At 38.6% G+C, this 20,856-nt stretch overlaps 1 protein-coding gene across 1 annotated transcript; it reads left to right on the forward strand.

The window, feature by feature from the left end:
* Positions 1-449: 449 nt before the first annotated feature.
* On the forward strand, positions 450-973 carry LOC121498056 (60S ribosomal protein L21-like). The gene has a single exon (XM_041768002.1). The coding sequence runs from the start codon at positions 469-471 to the stop codon at positions 949-951; it is 483 nt and encodes a 160-aa protein (XP_041623936.1). The 5' UTR covers positions 450-468; the 3' UTR covers positions 952-973.
* Positions 974-20,856: the final 19,883 nt, after the last annotated feature.

A 20,856-nucleotide genomic window follows, 5' to 3' on the forward strand; every position in this document is an offset into this window, starting at 1 on the left:
ACTATAGAATACGGTTTTTTAAAGTGACATGGAACATTCATCAGTGATGATCATATGTGAGGATATAAGATACATATCAATAAATTCAGAATAATTGAAACCATAAAAAGTACATTTTCCAACTATAACGGAATTCAGCTAGAAATTGATAACAAGGGACGCCTGGGTGGCTCAGCAGTTGAGTGTCTGCCTTTGGCTCAGGGAGTGATCCCAGGATCCGGGGTCAAGTCTCACATCGGGCTCCCTGCATGGAGCCTGCTTCTCCCTCTGCCTGTGTCTCTGCCTCTCTCTCTGTGTCTCTCATGAATAAATAAATCTTAAAAAAAAAAGAAATTGATAACAAAAAGAAACATGGGCAACATCCAATTATTTTAATACTAATAAACATACTATACAATAATGTATGGCTCAAAAAAAGAAACTAAAAGCCTTTCGGCCAGAACCGCCATCTTCCAGTAATTCGCCAAAATGACCAAGACAAAGGGAAAGAGGAGAGGTACCCGCTATATGTTCCCTAGGCCTTTTAGAAAGCATGGAGTTGTTCCTTTGGCCACATACATGCGAATTTATAAGAAGGGTGATATTGTGGACATCAAGGGAATGGGCACTGTTCAAAAAGGAATGCCCCACAAATGTTACCATGGCAAAACTGGAAGAGTCTACAATGTTACTCAGCATGCTATTGGCATTGTAGTAAACAAACAAGTTAAGGGCAAGATTCTTGCCAAGAGAATTAATGTCCACATTGAGCATATTAAACACTCAAAGAGCCAAGATAGCTTCCTGAAGCATGTGAAGGAAAATGATCAGAAAAAGAAGGAAGCCAAAGAGAAAGGTACTTGGGTCCAACTGAAGCACCAACCTGCCCCACCCAGAGAAGCACACTTTGTGAGAACCAATGGAAAGGAGCCTGAACTGCTGGAACCCATTCCCTATGAATTCATGGCATGATAACTGTAAAGAAAATAAAAGACCTCAGGATTGTAAAGAAAAAAAAAAAAGAAAGAAACTAAAAGAAAGATTTTTAAATATTTTGAATAGAGTGACATTGAAAGCACAGCATATCAAAAGTTGTGGAATGCAATTGTGCAACTTCAAACTAACATAACACTGCAGGTTAATTATACTGGAATTTTTTAAAATTCTAAATAGTTTAAAAACTAAAATTTTTAAAAAGTTAATATGAAAAGCAAATTCTCTTGCTTAAAATATCAATAGATGTTTTACATTAACTGTTAAGTTAGCATCAGTTTTGGAGGGATAATGTCCATATGCTTTTATTTGCTTTGGATCATAAGACCAAGAATATGGCATTAAAATTACAAAAACAGGGGATTCCCTGGGTGGCTTAGTGGTTTAAACCTGCCTTTGGCCCACACCTGCTTCTCCCTCTGCCTGTGTCTCTGCCTCTCTCTCAGTGTCTTTCATGAATAAATAAATAAAATCTTTAAAAATAAAATGAAATTACAGAAACAAAAACAAAAAAACAAAACACTTTGCAAGACACAAACTAGAGCAATGTTTAGAAAATTTAATAGTTTAAATGTTTATATTAGAAAAGAAGTTTAAAATCAGTGATTTATGCTTCCACGTTAAGAAGCTAGGAAAAGAAAAACACATAAAAGTGATAACAGGAAAAAATTAACATGAGAACAGAAATCAGTGAACTAGATATAGGCAAAGAACTAAATAAAATCAAAACTTGGGTTCTGGACAAGATAAATAAAATTGATAAACCTCTAGGTAGACTGAACACAGATAAAAGAAGACAAAACACAAATTATCAATATCAGGAATAAAAGAGTAAACAACACTATGAATCCTACAGCTATAAAAAGGAAAGTAAGGGAATATTATGAAAACATTTATTCCGGGGTGCCTGGGTGGCTCAGTGGTTAAGCATCTGCTTTCAGCTTAGGTCATGATCCCAGGGTCCTGGGGTTGAGCCCTGCATTGAGCTCTTTGGACAGAAGGGAGCCTGCTTCTCCCTCCTTCTGCCCCTCCCCCCCTCTTATGCTCTCTGTCTCTCTCACAAACAAAAATCTTTAAAAAGAAAAGATTTATGCCAATGAATATGACAACTAGATAAAGTGGAAAATTTTCCTGAAAGACATAAATTACCAAAACAAACACAAAATAAATAATCCAAATAATTTTGCATCTATTAAAGCACTTGAATTTGTAATTAAAAATTTTCTCATGAGAAAATTCCAAGACTTTACTTGTGAATTCTATCAAACATTTACAGAAGAAATACTACCACTTTTATACAAACTCTTTCCGAAACTAGAAAAGGAGGGAATATATCCTGCCTCATTTTATGAGGCCAGTATTACACTAACATCAAAACTAGGCAAAGACATTGTAAGATAAAGAAACTACACATTAATATCCCTCATAGATACATAGGGATCATAGATACAAAAATCTTCAAAGGTTGGCACATTGAATATTAAATATTAAGGTATATATTAAAAGAGTGATATATCATAACCAAGTGAAGTTTATCTCAACAAAGTAAGATTGTTTCCGTATTTAAAATTCAGTTAGCTGGCTCATTTAGCGTGGGATTCTTGATTTTAGGATTGTAATTCAAGCTCCAATTTAGGGGTAGAGATTACTTAAAAATAAAACCTCAGGGGTGCCCGGGTGGTAGAATCAGTTAGGCAACCAACTCCTTGCTTTTCATGAGATCAAGCCCCACGTGGGCCTCTGTGCTCTGCGGGGAGTGGGAGTGCCTCTGTGGGGAGTCTGCTTGAGATTCTCTCTCCCTCTCCATCTGGGCCTTCTGCTCATGCACTCTCTCGCTCTCTCTCTCTCTCAAATAAATACATCTTAAAAAAAAAAGTAAAAATAAAATCTTTAAAAAATAAAATAAAATAAAATTCAATCTATGCAATTCCCCACAGTAACAGAATAAAGGAGAAAAATCATATGGTTATTTCAACAGATGCAGCAAAAGAATTTAACAAAATTCAACAACAATGTATGATAAAAAATGCACAAGAAAAGAGGTCAGAGAATATCTATGAAAAAACTTGCAGGTGGGGTGTCTGGGTGGCTCAGTCAGTTAAACATCAGACTCTTGATTTTGGTACAGGTCATGATCTCAGTGTCATGGGATCTAGCCCTGCCTAATGCTGCTCACTGGGCCAGGAGTCAGCTTAATTGTCTTAATTTTCTTAAGCTTAATTCTCTCTTCCTCTCCCTCTGTACCCCCTCCCCCCCGCAACTCTCTCTCTAAAAAAATAAAAAATAAAAAGAACTTTCAGTTAAGATCATATTTAACGGCAAAATGCTGAATGTTTTGTCCACTCTCACCAGTTCTATTCAACATTTTATTACAGTTCTTAGTTGTTGAAATAAAACAAGGAAATAAATAAAACAGATTGGAAAGGGAAGATCTGCATTCATAGGCGAAATAATTATTAATATAGAAATTGTGAAGAATCCATAAAATTCTCTTAGTTCAGTGTTCCTTGGTTTTAAGTAAGTGGAGTTTGAAGTGTTGGGAAGGTATCTGCATGGATAAACTTAAATTTGTCAGGCATTCTCATCTGGAAATCCTATTCTGCAGTGCAAGCCAATTGACCATATAAATATTTTTATCCCAGTTATCTTTACCCAGTCACCTGTATAGATTTAACTAACTTACAAGTGAGTAAATTATAATATAGTATATATATATATAAATTTTGAGAAATTCCATGCAAAAAATGAGAAAAAATATCAAAGAAATCTGAATTTAGGAAACAAAATTCAAAGATTCCAGAGCTTTCCTAAGTAATATGCCCAAATAAAACGGATGGTATCAGGTAAATCATGACTGAGCAGCAGCCTGGATCCTGTCTTGAGTTGTGACTCTGAATTTAAAAAAAGAAAGAAATTCGGAGAATAGAGTAGATTCTATAGTTGGAAAATTAATTAAACTCTTTTTTTAAAAATTTTTATTTATTATTTATGATAGTCACACAGAGAGAGAGAGAGAGGCAGAGACACAGGCAGAGGGAAAAGCAGGCTCCATGCACCGGGAGCCCGACGCGGGACAGGATCCAGGGTCTCCAGGATCGCGCCCTGGGCCAAAGGCAGGCGCCAAACCGCTGCGCCACCCAGGGATCCCTAAACTCTTTCTTATAAGAGTTGAACTATTTCTTAAAACTTGAAGTTAGACATTTTAATACTTAAGTGTTTAAGAAATGTATGAAATAATTTAATTAATGATGCCATAGGCTTTACCACAATTAAAACTTTAAATGCAGAAAATGTATTTTCAAAAAAATATATAAATGCAGATTCAAGAGCCTACCTTTTGACCTAATACTTCTATTCCTGGGATTTTAGCTTATAGAAATACAAAATGTATAAATTGTTTATGTACAAAAATGTTCTTTAGAACATTTTTTTTAAAGATTTTATTTATTCATGAGAGACACAGAGAGAGAGAGAGAGAGAGAGAGAATGAGGCAGAGACACAGGCAGAGGGAGAAGCAGGCTCCATGCAGGGAGCCTCAAGTGGGACTCTATCCCGGGTCTGTCTCCAGGACCAGGCCCTAGGTTGAAAGTGGCGCTAAACCGCAGAGCCACCTGGGCTGCCCTAGAATATTTTTTAATAAACAAATGGATTCTGCCTAGACATCCAACCAAAGTAAACCAGAGTTCAACTATGGGGCAGACTATTACATAGATGTATGATATATGGAAAGATTTGATAATATGGAGAAAATAATCATTAATAACATTTACCAAGCATTTTCTCAAAGCCAAGAATGGTGTTAAAAGCTTCACACATAGGGATCCCTGGGTGGCGCAGCGGTTTGGCGCCTGCCTTTGGCCCAGGGCGCGATCCTGGAGACCCGGGATCGAGTCCCACGTCAGGCTCCCGGTGCATGGAGCCTGCTTCTCCCTCTGCCTGTGTCTCTGCCTCTCTCTCTCTCTCTCTCTCTCTCTCTCTCTCTGTGACTATCATAAATAAATAAAAAAAAATTTAAAAAAAAAAAAAAAGCTTCACACATATTAGCTCATACCATCTTCCTATTAGAAAACTTCATTGTCTTCTTCTTAAAAATGAGAAAGTTGGGGTGCATGGGTGGTGCAGTCAGTTGGGTATCTGACTCTTGGCTTCAGCTCAGGTTATGATCTAATGGTCTGTGATCTCACCGGCATGGGATCTAGCCTCGCAACTGGCTCCACGCTGAGTGTCTGAGGGTCTGCATGAGATTCTCTTTCTCTCCCTCTGTTCCTCCCATTCATGATCTCTCCCTCTCTAAACTAAATAAAGAAATCTTAAAAAAAAAAAAAAAAAGAACGAAAGAACGAAAGAAAGAAAAGAAAGAAGAAAGAGGGATCCCTGGGTGGCGCAGCGGTTTGGCGCCTGCCTTTGGCCCAGGGCGCGATCCTGGAGATCCGGGATCGAATCCCACGTCAGGCTCCCGGTGCATGGAGCCTGCTTCTCCCTCTGCCTGTGTCTCTGCCTCTCTCTCTCACTGTGTTCCTATCATAAATAAATTAAAAAAAAAAAAAAAGAAGAAAGAAAGAAAGAGAAAGAGTAGAAAGGTTACTAACTTGACCAAAGCCACACAGATACTAAGAAGGAAGCTGGCATTTGAACCCAGGCAGTATGACTCTAGAGCCTGAACTCAACCACTGTAATAAGTAGAAAATATAGGATGCAAAATTATAGAAAAAACATAATCTCTCCTACATCTTCAAAAGAGGAGAAGGGTACAGAGGGGGAAAATGCAGTAGAAGATTAACGATGGTGTTCTCTAGATAGGATATCACAGGGTTTTTTTCCTTTTTCCTTTTTGCATATTCCAGTTTTTCAATAATATAGACATCTATTGGAATCCCTGGGTGGCTCAGCAGTTTAGTGCCTGCCTTTTTCCCAGGGCGCGATCCTGGAGTCCCAGGATCGAGTCCCAGGTCCAGCTCCCAGCATGGAGCCTGCTTCTCCCTCCTCCTGTGTCTCTGCCTCTCTCTCTCTCTCTCTCTCTCTCTCTCTGTCTCTCATAAATAAATAAATAAATCTTAAAAATAAATAAAATAAAATCTTTAAAAATATATATATAGACATCTATCAAAGACATTCATTTTTTTTTTTTAAGATTTTATTTACTTATTCATGATAGAGAGAGAGGCAGAGACACAGGCAGAGGGAGAAGCAGGCTCCATGCACCGGGAGCCTGAAATGGGATTCGATCCCGGGTCTCCAGGATTGCACCCTAGGCCAAAGGCAGGCACCAAACCGCTGCGCCACCCAGGGATCCCAAAGACATTCATTTTAATCTCCCTTCTAGTCCTTTCTTATGCCTGGTCTTTTAAGTTAAAAAGAAGATTGCCCTCTTCCAAGTCTGCCCTCCAAACCCACATCTGGGAGGGTTGGCTTGTCACCTCACACTACCAGGGAAAATTTAGAGAGACAATGTTAGAATGTAGTCCTCAAAGCTGAAGATTCATCCAGTTTGCCTGCACAAAGCCCTTCCCTCTAGCCTCACTCTCTGTGACCTTCTCCATCATCCCCCATTCCATTCCCTTCCTCAACTTAAGAATCCCTTTGAGGAAAACCACATAATGTAATTCACCTTTCTAGCCCTCTTCAAGCCTAGACCAGGGTTTCACATATAATATAATTCCCAAATAATTTAATAAATAAAAACTTGAAAACCAAGATGTTATGATCAGAAGAGAGAATTTCTTAGAATAAAGGATGTGACGGATAGACCTCAAAAGAGAGGAGGGTTTCTCTGACCGGTTGCATCAGATTCAGCTCCAGGAAGCCATGAGAGTAAAGCCCTAGCCCAACAGAGCCCATTGTGGTACTCATCCAGGTCCCCTCTGGGGGGTGGGGGGGGGGCATGGGAGGGCAGGAGAGCACAAGCATAACTCCTCCAGCTGCTGGGAGTGTTGGCTTCTAAAAGCTAAATCTGTGTTCCCTTCCCAGCGGAAGGACACGTGCAATGACTGGTCAGTGTACAGAGTTGCAGCCCCTCATGTCTCAATTTGGGATAACTCCAAAAGTCCATCCCAGCTTCTGAAGTCTCTTGGGATTGGCTGAGGCCTTTGTTGTTACTGCATTGTAGCTCAAATGCCCTCCCTGCTCAACTTGCTTCTTTCACTTCTCCGAGCTCTCCATACCAAGAGTACTGCTCATAGAACCTCTGCATACAAATCTCTGTCTGTTTCTCAGAAACCTGACCTGAGAGAGCCTCCAGAAAACAGCAGGTCCCACCACAGCCTGGTTGTTAATAAGATAAAGATGTCTGGGTGAAGATGAGACCAGGAATTCAGCCAAGTGACAGCTTTCCAAGTCTTAGGAAAGACTTAGAAAGCAAGGAACATGTTGAGGAGGGTGAGGGGTGGGGAGTGCTGGGGTACAAGTGCAAGGAGGAATGAGCAAGCGCTGAGAGATATAGGCAGATAAGGTAAGGTGGCTGAAGAATGAGCAAGCCAGTTTTAAGTCACCCTAGCAAGGTGATTGGTTAACCATGATCTCAAGACGAAAACAGATTTTATAGTGCCTGTTAGAAATCCACAACAGTGGTCCCACAAGGTCAAAAGCTTCAAGACAAAATTTGCCTCTATTTGAGGCAAACAGAGAAACGTTGGGATTGCCATTCAGAATAATCCCATAAAGATTGATTACAGTGAGCATTCAACAGAAGATAATATATTTTTCCCATTAAATCCAAGTGCCAGCCATAATCTCTGATAATCCCTGAAATTACTATTGACACCTACCTACCTAGCCCATCATCATTTCACACCACTCTAACAACACGTATGTGATGCACCAGTGATAGCACTCCATGGCTATGTCATGAAACCACAGCCATTTAGCTAATTGTACCCCTGAAGTTTTCCAAACCCAGTATCCAAAGCATGTGATTATTTATATCTTCTGCCCCCAACTCAGGTGTTCCACACACTCACAGGCTGGTTCAGCAACACCCCAGGAATTGCATGATTGAAATTTGCTTGTCCAGTTGGGACTATGGCCCTTCAGAGTGAGCCCCGGGCAGCCAGAAGTTTCCAAGGTAGACAAAAGGCAGAACCCTGAAAGACTGTGGAAAAGCAGGAAATGTAGTAGGTATACAGGCAAAGCTATCAGATTCTGTCAATTAACTTAAAATCAACCCAACAGCAACCAAAAACATTAAAATTGGGGTGCCTAGGTGGCTCAGTCAGTTGAGTGTCTGCCTTGGGCTCAGGTCATGACCTTGGGGTCCTGGGATGGAGCCCCATATCAGGTTCCCTGCTCTGCAGGGAGCCTACTTCTCCCTCTCCCTTTCCCTCTGTCGGCCGCTCCCCCTACTTGTGCTCACACTCTCTCTGTCAAATAAATAAATAAAATCTTTAAAAAAATATTAAAATCAAATACCCTTTGACCCCCACTTTCAGAAATTTAACACAGAGTTACTTGTGCATATATGCCCAAGAAGATTAAGCAAGGATAGTGGTTTTTTGTGTCACCAGGATGTCAGCTAGAATTATCCAGCATGTTGGGATCCATGTAAATCAGATGAAATCCCCACAGAGGACCAAAGCACCCCTATATCCATCCCTCAAGATTCCTTCAAATTCCCAGTACATCTTATATTCTTCTGGCCATTTCTAGTTTCAATTTCCTACCTCTGTATTTGGCTGTTTCTTTATCTCTGCTCCGAAAACAACATAATGTGAGCCACAACCCCTTATACTGAGATTCCCTCTGAATCAACCACTGGTAAAATAAGCAAACCGTTGCTAAAGTTTTGTGAGTCATAAACAAGGACCACAACACTCAGAGCAAACAGCTTAGCTCACCTTTTATTCATTCTTGTTCTTAAGTCACCCTATCTGGGGAAAATACACTAAATTTTCCTCTATTCTCACATTTACAATATTTCTGGTGCCAGATGTGTGGGTTTTTTCCCACATCAACCAATTCTCTGACTCTGGCTAGGTGTTCTGATACTCTACTAGGAGTTAGCATCAGATCCGACAAATTAAGATTCTCACAAAACTGCCCTCATTTCAGATGCCGGTCTTAAGTACCATGCTGTTACCAACACTCTGACCAACCAGTTATAAATCAGGGTTCCCATGACTCCCTCCTCAGGTTCAATGATTCGCCAGGATGTCTCACAGAACCCAGGGAAATACTTACTTATAATTATTGGTTTATTATATAACAAAGGATATGATAAAGGATACAGAGGAACAACCAGATGAAGAGGTACATGAAGTGAGATCCAGAAGAGTCTCACACATGGGAACTTCTGTACTTCTGGATTTGAAGTGGGCTACCCTCTTAGCACATAGATGTGTTCACCTACCCAGATGCAATTTCCAGCTCCACCTCCCTTCTCAAGAAGTTTCAATTTTCTAATCATAACTTAGTCTTTCTGGTGAGTGACATCAATCCAGAAGTGCACCAAGAGTCACCTCATTAGAACAAAAGATGCTCCTATGATCCAGGAAATTCCAAAGGATTTAGGAGCTCTGTGTCAGACACTCAGGAGATTACAAACGTAGGAGTTCTGTGTCAGGAACTGGAGCCCAAGACCAAATATGAGCAGGAACCAGTGGCAGAGACAAATATTTATTATTTCACATACCCCATGGCAGGTTTCTCACTGGTTGCCTCATTTCATGCAACACCCAGTCCTTAATTTCGCCTGGTTCAGTGAATGTGCCAAATCCCATGCTAAATACTTTATATATATTAGCTCGTTTTGTCCTCACAGAAATGCTATGAAAAGAAAATCATTTTTACTATAAAGACACACCCAAGGCTTAGGGGTGTCTGGATGGCTCAATCGCTTAAGCATCTGCCTTCAGCTCAGGCCATGATCCTGAGGTTCTGGGATTGAGCCCCATCCAGCTCTCTGCTCAGCAGAGAGCCCCTCCCCCTTGCTTGTGCGCATGCTCTCTCTCTCTCTCTCTCTCTCAAATAAATGAAACCTTTAAATAAATAAAAATAAATTTTAAAAAAAGAAACCAAGTCTTAGCAAAATTATGTAATTTATCCAAGGCCACATAATGTATTAGTTAAGGGACTGGTTAAGCTGCTAAAACAAAAAGACCTAAATATACACTGGTTTTGAAAAGATGGAAATTTGTTTCTCTGTCACACAACAATCTGGGGATGAGAGGTGGGTCTGTTTTCCTCACCATGTAGCTTCCAAATGGGCTCCAATTATTGCCACTACCCAACCAGTGGAAAGGATGAGAGAGAGTTAGAGTCAAGTGTCACTAAGAAGATAAATCAGAAGTTGTACACATCAGATCTGCCCACATCCCACGAATCTGAATTTAGTCACATGTCCAAAGCTAGCTGTAGCCTGTAGCTGAAAAACTATACCACCAGTAACACCTCCAGAAAATGCTTTTACTGAAAGGAAGAAGAGGAAGTGGATCCTGGGGAAAGTTAACAGTCTCAGAAGACCAATTAGTAAGTCGAGAACTATAACTGAAACCCTGGTCTGTTTGGATCCAGAGACTTCCTTTTTAATCACATCAAAGTGCCTCTAAACATTTGAAAAACTTTCTTTCCTTGGTATCTGTACTTTGTCTCTGACTGTTCCTGCTGAGGCTTTAGGGTCCCCTTAGATTTGAGAGTGGGGGTTCCAGTCCCTCACCCTCTATTCTCTCCCACCTCTCCCCTCCCCGTGACTATTACTAGCTCCTCGAGGGCAAAATTATCCTGTGGTTTTCCTATACCCTGCTCACACCTTTGTAAATAGTCCTTCTGACAAACTATCTGCAAAGTCCTCACTCTGAGTGCACCATCTGTTTCCTGCCAGAACCTTGACTGATTCTCCTCATTCACAGTCCACCCCGCAGGGCAGTGTCAGACAAGGCTTTCAGGCTCATCAGAGTGACATGTCTACAAAACTCAGAAACGTCCCCTGCTAACATTGACCTGCCTTCCTCAATAGAAGCTCCAAGGGGGCTGTGCCCTCTCTTTCATTATTCTCAGAACCCGGTACAATGTCTAGCACATAGTAGGCTCACTAAATATTAGGTATGAATAAATACTGTGTCCCACATATAGTAGTTTCACAAAAAATGTGTGTCTGATGATTAACTGAATGGACCCAATCTTACTCAGAAAGCTTTAAACAGTTCCTTATGAAGCCATGGAGATTTTTTTTTTTTTTTAGAGAAAATGCTGTGCAATCCGTACTTTATTTAGCTATGATGGTCCTATAATCTCAAGTCCTCTTGCACCTTTATAGGTTTTAATACTTCCTGTCATTGCAACATGTTCACCAGATTTTTCAGTCCCCCTTTGTAATGCTTTGAAGTAGAGTGTGATTGAAAATCTGCAGTTTGAACTTGAACAAAGTTCGTAGTAAACAGATTGCAGACAATTTCCTTTAAATGTGCTCTTGGAAGCTAAGAATACATTAAGCACATCAGAACAAGAAATTTACCAAGAAAAAGACATGAGATTCAAATTTTCAATCTGAAGCAAATACTACCATATTTCATTACAGCTAAGATGCCATTAATCTACAGATATCCCACTGTGTACCACTAAAAGAGAGAAAATGATACCAGTTAAACCCTGACACAAAGCTCTTATCACTTAGAATTATTGTTTACATATGGAAAAAGGTCTTTCAGACTTATTTGAAAGAAGTCATAGATTTTCATTCTATATCACAATGCTCTTTCCATGCATTTTGGCAATTACAATAACTTTTTGTTTCAATGCCAAATCATACTGAGATTATTTTGAAGACATTGTAAATGGCAATTAAATGCATATAACTCAATTAAAGTGACAGCAATATGAATAGCTATGACCAGATTCCTGCAACCACATCACAACTACAACCTGAATACCATCAATTGTAAAATGTATCCTGATTTCAGAGATATTTAAAATGGGAGGGCAGGGATAGTAGGTGTTGGAATCAACAAAATAGGGAGACTTAGCTCAGAAGCAAGATTCAAGGGCTAAGTTCTATATTTCATTGATTGAATCATTTGTGAATCTGTGTTAGAGAGGGACAGAGGAGGGGTGCAGGGAGGGGGGTTGAGGAACAGGATTGAGTCAGGGAGACAATGATTAGAAAATGCAAATATTCTCAAATTTCAAATTCATCTTCAGCAGGTCAGTTTACAAAGTACTTTTTTTTAATCACTCACTAAATATTACATGTTAAATATTTGCTAGTTAATGATTGCTTAAGTTGAGGTTGAAAACTGAAGAATGATCCAATGAATTAATCAATAGAGAGATGAGCCTAGATCACAGGGAATGCTCCAAAATACCCAGTAGGAAATACTTCATATATTCAAATGCCAGCCTAGGTGTTTACAGAATTAACCCTCAAAAAGATGAAAAAATTATATATTTGAGTCCTTATGAAGTCTTTCCATATTACTTTATTTTGAACTACAAAGTATTATAATTTTCTGCTTCTCACAGAAGACTCAGTTTTCTTAAGTAATCAGTGACCCAATAAAGACACAGGAAATTATTTTGGCAGGACACAAAATCTTCCTTTCTAGGTAGATTACTTAAAATGTAAAGGGAAAAACTTTTACAATCTCTTATCAAGAGACCAATAGTTCAAGAAAACTGTACCCTTTTAACATAGAGAAAACCAAATTCCAATTTTGCACCAGTTTACTTGTGATATTAAAATCCAATTAACTTAATTAAATTCACTCTAATATTGGCTATCTTGACTACACATCAGAATTTCTTCCCACAGATCCTTTTCCACAAACCTGCAACATTCTTTTTTACATTCAGATTCTGTCCTATGTGTTTCCTCTTTTCTCTTCTGAAATAACCAGCCTCACTTTAGGACAAAATTACTTTGTTTTCCCTCAACAGAAATGCATTCCTTTTTCTCATACCTTCTTTTAACAAAAACACATGTCCTACTTTCCTTGCATACAGAGATATTTCCCTTATTATTTTTAGAAGTTTTAATTACATATATTAGAATTTATAACCTTTAGAAAGCTCTAATGCCCAGTGAAAACTGAGAAGTAAACAATTATAAACTGTCTTTTACATTAGCATTCTGTAGCTTGGCAAATTTATACATATTTTATAATATCTAGATACATATGCTCTCTCATAGTAAATTTTTCATTTTTTTAATGTGTGGCACAGAACAGGTTGTACTAATATACCCAAACATCTTTAGTTTCTCTGTATAAAGAAGCCAAAAGTAGATAAATCTATATTCAGTAATTAATCTTTCAGTATTTTATCTTATTAGAAATTATCTATATATTTAATGACCATCATTTAATTTAATTTAGCAAAACTTTAAGTTTTCAGGTTATCAAAAAGATTTGAAGAAACTATTTTAAAAATTCACTTAAAGAACTTTTATCCCACTTACATCTATTTGATTCACTCATTCTTAACAATTATGTTTAGTTTACTTATAAAAATTTTTATAAAATTTTACAAAATTACTTATAAAAATTCATAGCAAATTACTTTCTTCACTAAAAGGTTTTTATAACAGAGATTACATAAATTTGTTTGATTAGTAAACCCAAGTAGAATAAAAATTGGATGTCTACATTTTTAATGTTGATTATTCTAAAGACATGTCTATTTCAACTAGGCCAACAAACTGAAACTAAAATATTTACTAGAGATTATCTCAGATCATATGAACCCAAAAAGCATTTAGATAAGTTTTTGTTATATTTCTCAGAATCTTAGGAATCCTTAACATGTATAAGAGCTTAATTTTCTATAAGCCAATTAAATAGAGCTCTTTTATGAATTAATTTCAGTAATACTATCTGGAGGTAGAAAATACCACACATCTATAATAAATGATAATTATAGATAGATAGATAGATAGATAGATAGATAGATAGATAGATAATTGATAGATAAGCAGACACATATAAACAGACAGATGCAAACATGGATCTTACAGTTTTCATTCTGAAATTATTGCTATGAGATGGGTATAAAAATGTAAAAGCTCACTAGCTTATAAGATAACATTTGAAATAAGTGAAGTTTATTGGCTAAAATAGACAAATATTTTTATTAATATTTGTGAAGACACTTGAGATTTCTCATTTGCCCGAGTTCCAAAAATTGTTTTCCCCTTTTGTTTTTCTTCTGACAAGTATTACCTCCTGCAGTTTGTAGACCAAGTAGAATATTTACATCTCAAAGGTACAAGGAAAGAATGCAAGTTTCTCCAAGAAGGACTTTTGTTCCATAAGGCCAGAATTTTTACAATACCTACAAATAGATATTTGAGACAAATAGGTGAAGTTAATTCTTAGGAAGGATAAGTGGACTTTGAATTGTTTTAAAAGCTGCATTTCAGCTCTTACAAAGATTTGTAAGGTAAGGATAGATGCTTCTAAATCCTCAAAGACTTGAGGTAGCCTAAACAATATCAGAGGACTAACACACCCATCCACCCATGTTGGGATGTTTTTCTTTTCCTCTGGGTAAGTTTAAATTAGGGGGAAAGGCCTAAAAAAATGCCTATCAGGCTCTGAATATCAGCTTCGAATTTGGTCGAATTTCTAACCATAGAGTCATTAAATCCTTTCAAAAACCTTGCCAGGATTCATCTGAGACAATCAGTAAGTATTTCTGGCAGTAAATATTTAAACAACCTTATGGACCCAGAAGGAGTCTCGAAGAGGGTTCAAATGCTATTTTCCTCTCTTTACCAGGTACTAAGACAGATCTGAGAGAGCTGTGTCTGGTAAGTGTTAGGTTTTTTCCAAAATGGATGGCGGAGAAATTAAAAAAACAAAAACCAAAAAACAGCAGAGCCAGGCAATGGGTTCGAGAGTGCTTTCAATGGGGAGCGCTCCGGGCGAGGTTCCGTGACTCGGAGAGGTGGCCCAAGTCAGGGAAGTCGCGCAGGGTTGGGGAGTGTGGGGGTTTTTAAGCCTTATTGGTTGCGGGTCTGGATCCAGGTGGGTCCCTTGCATAATTAGGCAAGGGAACACCGTGTCCCTAGGTGATTGGCTGGGGGTGGGGATAGTACAGACGATGGGGGGAGTCCCTGGCTGGAAAGTCCTGGATGGAAAGTTTCAGTTTCCCATTTAGTCTTCGATTTACTGGAGATGACGTGGTGGTCATGGCTGCTTTGGCAGGAAGAATGGTGTCAGCCATTTTGCCCCAATTTGAGACGTCTGCCATTTTGGGTGCCCCTGTCTCTCAGCCAGCCCAACAGTAAGAATTCTCATCCTTCATCAAATCTGCTAGTTTTTCCAGTATCCTATTTGTAGGCTCTAGGTGATCTAAAGTATAGAGGGTAGCTCCAGTATCTACCAGAATTTATCAAAGTTTTTCATTAATTTTCATTTTAGTTTCCCTTTGCTATGAAAGGGAATTACTGGTAGTGGTTACCCAGAGGACCCTGGGAACCCAACCTCAGGGAAGGGCCCTATGAGAGCCCCTTTTCAAGATATGAGAGTGTCTGTAGGGCCACTAACTTAGCAGACTTGTGGTAACAGTCATACAGTCTCTTCAGAATGGAAAGACAATTTAGACAGAGGATTACTAAAATGAGTATTCACAAAAAGAAGGATAGGAGGGAGCAACGAGAGTTACATTAGTTTTACAGCCCTTTGTTTTAGGCACCTCTTGTGTCTTTAATTTTTCATTACCTTTTACAACAAATCTTTCAATAAGCTATTTTAGAATTTTGAAGATTTTTGGAGGCTTCTGCATGACAACTGAAATAGGTATCCCATTCTATTTGTTTGATTTGGGAGCCCTTGCTTTCAAGTACACTTCTTAAATGATCGTATCTAATTGAAACATTTCTCATAATGGCCATTGTAATTCTCAGTTGTTTTCAGTGAGATTTTTACCATTTTTTGTAGATATTTATAGCTTCTGGAACTATAGTTCTTAAACAAAAAAATAAGCAGGTGTGCCAGAAGGCAGCATGTTCAACTTTTTGGAGTACAGAGATCTCATTTATTCTTACTTCTGAGATTCCCATGAACAATAACCTTACCTACACAAAACAGAACAAACAAGCATGTGCACATTAACACACCAGCAGTAACCAGAGACATGTTACTGAAGACTGGCTTTCAAGGGCCCACAGGTACCAGTGATGATTCCCCCCATGGACCTGGGAATTGGGGAAAGGATTGAACCAGCAGAAGAGGGATTGAGGACTGTTTCCAAAAAAAACGAGGAACTTGAGCTGCCACCAGCAATTCTTAACAGGAAGTTGGGACTCCAATCAAATGGAGAACTGGGTAGAGAGCCAATTAGATCAGAAGCTTGAGGTAAAGAGAGCAGAGCTCAGAACCAAGAACTTAGCCACAGTCCTCAGATATGGTGAGCAAGACAGAGAACTCAAAAGAGTTAACAGGAACTATATCTATGTTTCTTGTTCCTGAAGCTATCAGAATTTCACTTCAGAGCCTGCTGTTGCCACCAAATCCATTAAAAAAATGAAACTCAGGGGCACCTGGATGGCCCAGTTGGTTAAGCATCTGTCTTCAGCTCAGGTCTTGAACCCAGTGCCCTGGGATAGAGCCCCACACTGATTTCCCTGCTCAGCGGGGAGTCTGCCATTCTCTCTCACCCTTGTTTATGCTCTCTCTCTCTCTCTCTCTCTCTCACTATCTCCCTCTTTCTCAAAAAAACAAAAACAAAACAAATGAAATTCAATTGAATAAACTGAAGATCTAATTGGCTTTATTCTTTAATCATGAATGGGGCAGCAAACAGAAAGGAGCTCTGAGGAGCTGTACAAAATGGATGGCTTTCATAGGCAGGAAAGGGGAAGGAGCAGAGGATGAGGAAAAAGCAGATTATTTCAGGCAAGATCACCTATTAGGGACAAAAAGATTTTATTGGGCATATTACCTCATTAGATACTGACCAGGTAATTCCAGATTGACTAATTGAAGGTTACATTCCTAGGAAAGTTTGAAATTGCAATTAGGTATGAAGTCTTGGTTTGCCAACATGGAGCTTAGCACAAGTGACTCCATTTGGGGCCTGCTGTCTCTTTTTTAACACTTTAAATATTACATTTGAAATATGTAATTAAATTAATAATTAAATATTATGAGTAGACATTGGGCTATTTCCTCTATATTCCTAAAACTTTATATATTCAAGTTGATGAAAACAAAGCTTCTATTGTAAAAAATGGAAACATTACATTCAATGCCTTATATTTAAACACATGATTTTTGTCCTGAATTAGCTGGATAATTTTCCATATCCTTTCTTTCACAGGTCTGGTTAAATGTCCCTCTCCCTTGAATAATAATAGTAAAGACTATAAAGATAATGGGCATGAAATGATTAAACAGGAAAACTCTTAAGTGACTGTAGTTAAAGCCACATCGATTTATTATAGAATCCAATTTATCATAGCGCAGAGCTTCCCTAATGGGAAATGGTTTCAGGTCTAACTCAGGTCAGAAGTTTCTCTTCCCACCAAAATAAGCAAGTACATTGCCTTCTCCCTATGCCCCAGTGTGGAAGAGACTCATTCAATAACTATTGATCAAATGCCCTCTGTGGGCAAGATGCTGGTCTAGATGCTGCAGATACAAGAATGAACAGGAGAGACTTGCCTTTGCCCTCCTGGCACATTTGTATAAGAGACACATGTCAGGCACATCAGCCACATAATAAATTATTTGATTACAATACAGGCTGAACCAGGAAGGCATTTTTGTAGGGTGGGTCAGAGCTCATGAGAACATGAACAACCGGAAAACAATATCAAGAGGTGAGAGAACACATCTGCCTAGAACTTAGAGCTCTAGCATTATTTCTAAAAGTAAAAAGTTACTGAGAAAGACCCTTCCAAGCCTAGACAACAGACAGTCACACACAGTGATGCATGCCTAATGCCCTTTGCTCAGCTAATAAGGGCTATGTTATTTGAGCTCTAAACTGAGCATTTTTGCAGTATGAGAGTTCAATTAGTAGTAGAAAAAGAAAAGGCCCCTGATAGATTGAAGCAACCATTCTAGTGCAAACTGGTACAGGATAAGAGTGGCATGGGATATTCTGAAAAGGTCAGCAGACAAAACACAGAACCTGGCTAACAAAAGAGGAGAATAGGCACACAGCAGAAACCCTTCTCTTAGGCACATAGCTAAAGGTTTCACCAAGTCCCCAGCAGCGAAGGATTATAAATTAATAGCAGAACCACACTGTAAGGTATTTGTCGTTGTTATATATAAAATGATGCTTATATTTAGTGACGAGTAAGTAGGAGCTAGGTCTCCTTCCACATGTGGGTTTTTGTGTTCTTAATTAATGCCTTTATTAACTATAAAATTCCAAACTAATGAACCCTCCAGGGACTGTTACAGCCATAATCAGGGAAAAACCCTGACAATGATGGCCTAGATTCTGGTGCCTTGAAGGAGTAGGCTAGGTAAGCATCGTCCCTTACCCTACACAACGCTCCCCTAATAAGCTGAGTGAGCAGCATGTAACAATTACTTAGAAATACTTTTTCAACTAGTACTCTAGAAGAAAAAGAAGATGGATTAATCAAAGGTTTTCAGTGCTACCAACTGTTCAGGAGAAATCTGTCACTTTCTAGATCTAAAAAAAAAGATATCGTAGACTTAAAATTATTTTGGTCTTCTCTTTGTCCTCCCTCTGTTTCTGATTAACATGATATTTCTAACACACCCCAGTGGCCTTCAGAGTACATACAAATTTGCCTGACATCACTCAGCTCTCCAATCCTCTGTTCTCCTGCAAATTTACTTTATAAGTTTGCTTTATAAGTTTTTTTTTTCTTTCTTGTTCCACTCCTATTTTTCAACATAAAAAGAACAAACACCCCCCACCCCACCCCATCCTTGTTGATCTGGACTCCCAAATTCCATTTCTGGCTCTACCAATGCTTTCTTTTCAAGGAAAGACTTTTACCTCAGTAAAATAGTGATGCCTCTCAAATGATAGGAACAATTATGAAGAAACAGGGCCAAATCTCTCCAACACAAAATAAATTATCTGGTGAATTTAGAAAATTCAGGGCAAAGGATAGCAAGAGAATCATTCATTTATTATGCATATATTTATTGATTAGCTACTTTACACCCTGTCGGAAATTGTTGGAGAAAGTGATCAAGAAGAGATTGACCACAAGTTGACCAGCATGCTGGACCTAGCCAAGTGAAGGTTCCCACCCACTCCCTCATCCTTGCAATGTGTGTTCTACTGGCCTTCCCCACTCCTAGATGCTGCTCCAAGGATACAGCCTTGAGATAGAAACATGGTATTGTGTTGAGACTGTCTGGACTGGTATATGACTAAATCTAGTTAAGGCCTCCTGCCTGCATGACTGAACCCCATTAAGTCTTTATATAAACTATATACAAACTTTTAAGATTCTGGAAGGCAAGTGTGGAAATTGACTTGTCTTAAGGCTGTCCAAGACAAGCCTCATAAGCAAGCCCCTGCTTATTAAATCTGCCACCTACCAATCTAGAGTGGTCTCCCTCTTTCTTTAATCTGTCCCTGCCCTCCACATATGGGGGCTGATTTCAGATTATATGCTCAAAGAGGTTGTGAACTAAAAGAAAGACACATAAGTAGATAGTACTTATCCTCAAGAAATGTAAGATCTAGTAGAGGAGATAAAATAAAAACATTTTTAAAGTATGAGTACTTAAAGTGCCAAAGAAGTTCAGAGGAGGGAAAAGAATGAAAACTTTCTGGCTGGCTCAGGCGGTAGAGCATGTGGCTCAGGGTTGTGAACTCAGGGTTGTGAGTTCAAGCCCCATGTTGAGTGTAGAGATTACTTAAAAACAAATACACTTTCTTGTAGTTGCTTTTCTCATTCTTTTTGATTGGCTGCATAACAGGCTATAGCAGAATATAATAGGAGTTCAGGACACAATATGCCAAAATATGCCACATCGGTATATTGATTATTTTGAGTTGCAAGCGCATGAAAAACAGCAAATGCAGGAAAGGCTTTCCCTGAATTCTCTTTATCGGCTTAAAAAGAGATCCTCCAAAAAAAAAAAAAAAAAGAGAGAGATCCTCCAAAAGGACCTCAGTTGTCAATGATCCCCTGCCAGGCAATTTCATCAACCTACAAAGATTGATTTTTATCACAGGAGAGAAGACTAGACAAGCTTTGTCACAAAGTTTGTGACATATCTCCAATGTATTCTTCTAAGGCCCCATTCATCTTTCCTAAAATTATTTACCCTCCCCTAAGAGACCTGCATCTCCTCTCCTCTTTCCCTATTAAGATTGTACTTAAGTTTGAATTCTTAGCCACCTTGGGGAATTACTTATCTTTCCCTGGGTTTCTCCCACATATACATGAGGTATACATGTTAATAAACTTCTGTTTCTTTTTCCCTTGTTAATCTGTCTTTTATTAGAGGGGTCTCTGCCAAGAACTCAGAAGGGTAAAGGGAAAATTATTTTTCCTCCCCTAAGGCCCAAATGTGCCGAATTTAATCCAAACTAATTCAATAGTCATCAAAGTCATTAAATACAAAAAGTTTGCTGTGAAGGCTATAAACATCATGATGAACAATAGTAGCCAGCGCCAACATTTAATGAACACTTGTTATGTGCCTAATACCATGCTACACACTTTATATACATTATCTACTTTAATTGTCACAACAATCCTAAGAAGTAGGAAAAGTTGCTATCCCCATTTTACAGATGAAGTAAAAGGAAGTTCAGACAGGTTGAGTAATTTAATTAAGCTAGATGGCAATGCAAGAATTCCAAAATACTCAGCCCTGTCTCTCCAAATCTTTACCACTACATATACTGCTTATTCTTTTACCAGGAAGAAATTTACATTGAGAAGAAAAAAAAAAAGACTTTTTCTCTATCTTTGTGACTGGGGGCCTGCAAATTAAGCTGACAAA

This window comes from Vulpes lagopus, chromosome 8, assembly GCF_018345385.1.
Source record: "Vulpes lagopus strain Blue_001 chromosome 8, ASM1834538v1, whole genome shotgun sequence".
Lineage (NCBI taxonomy): Eukaryota > Metazoa > Chordata > Mammalia > Carnivora > Canidae > Vulpes > Vulpes lagopus.

Excerpts from the sequence above, each read along its gene's own strand:
- LOC121498056 (XM_041768002.1), top strand. The coding sequence starts at position 469 with ATGACCAAGACAAAGGGAAAGAGGAGAGGTACCCGCTATATGTTCCCT.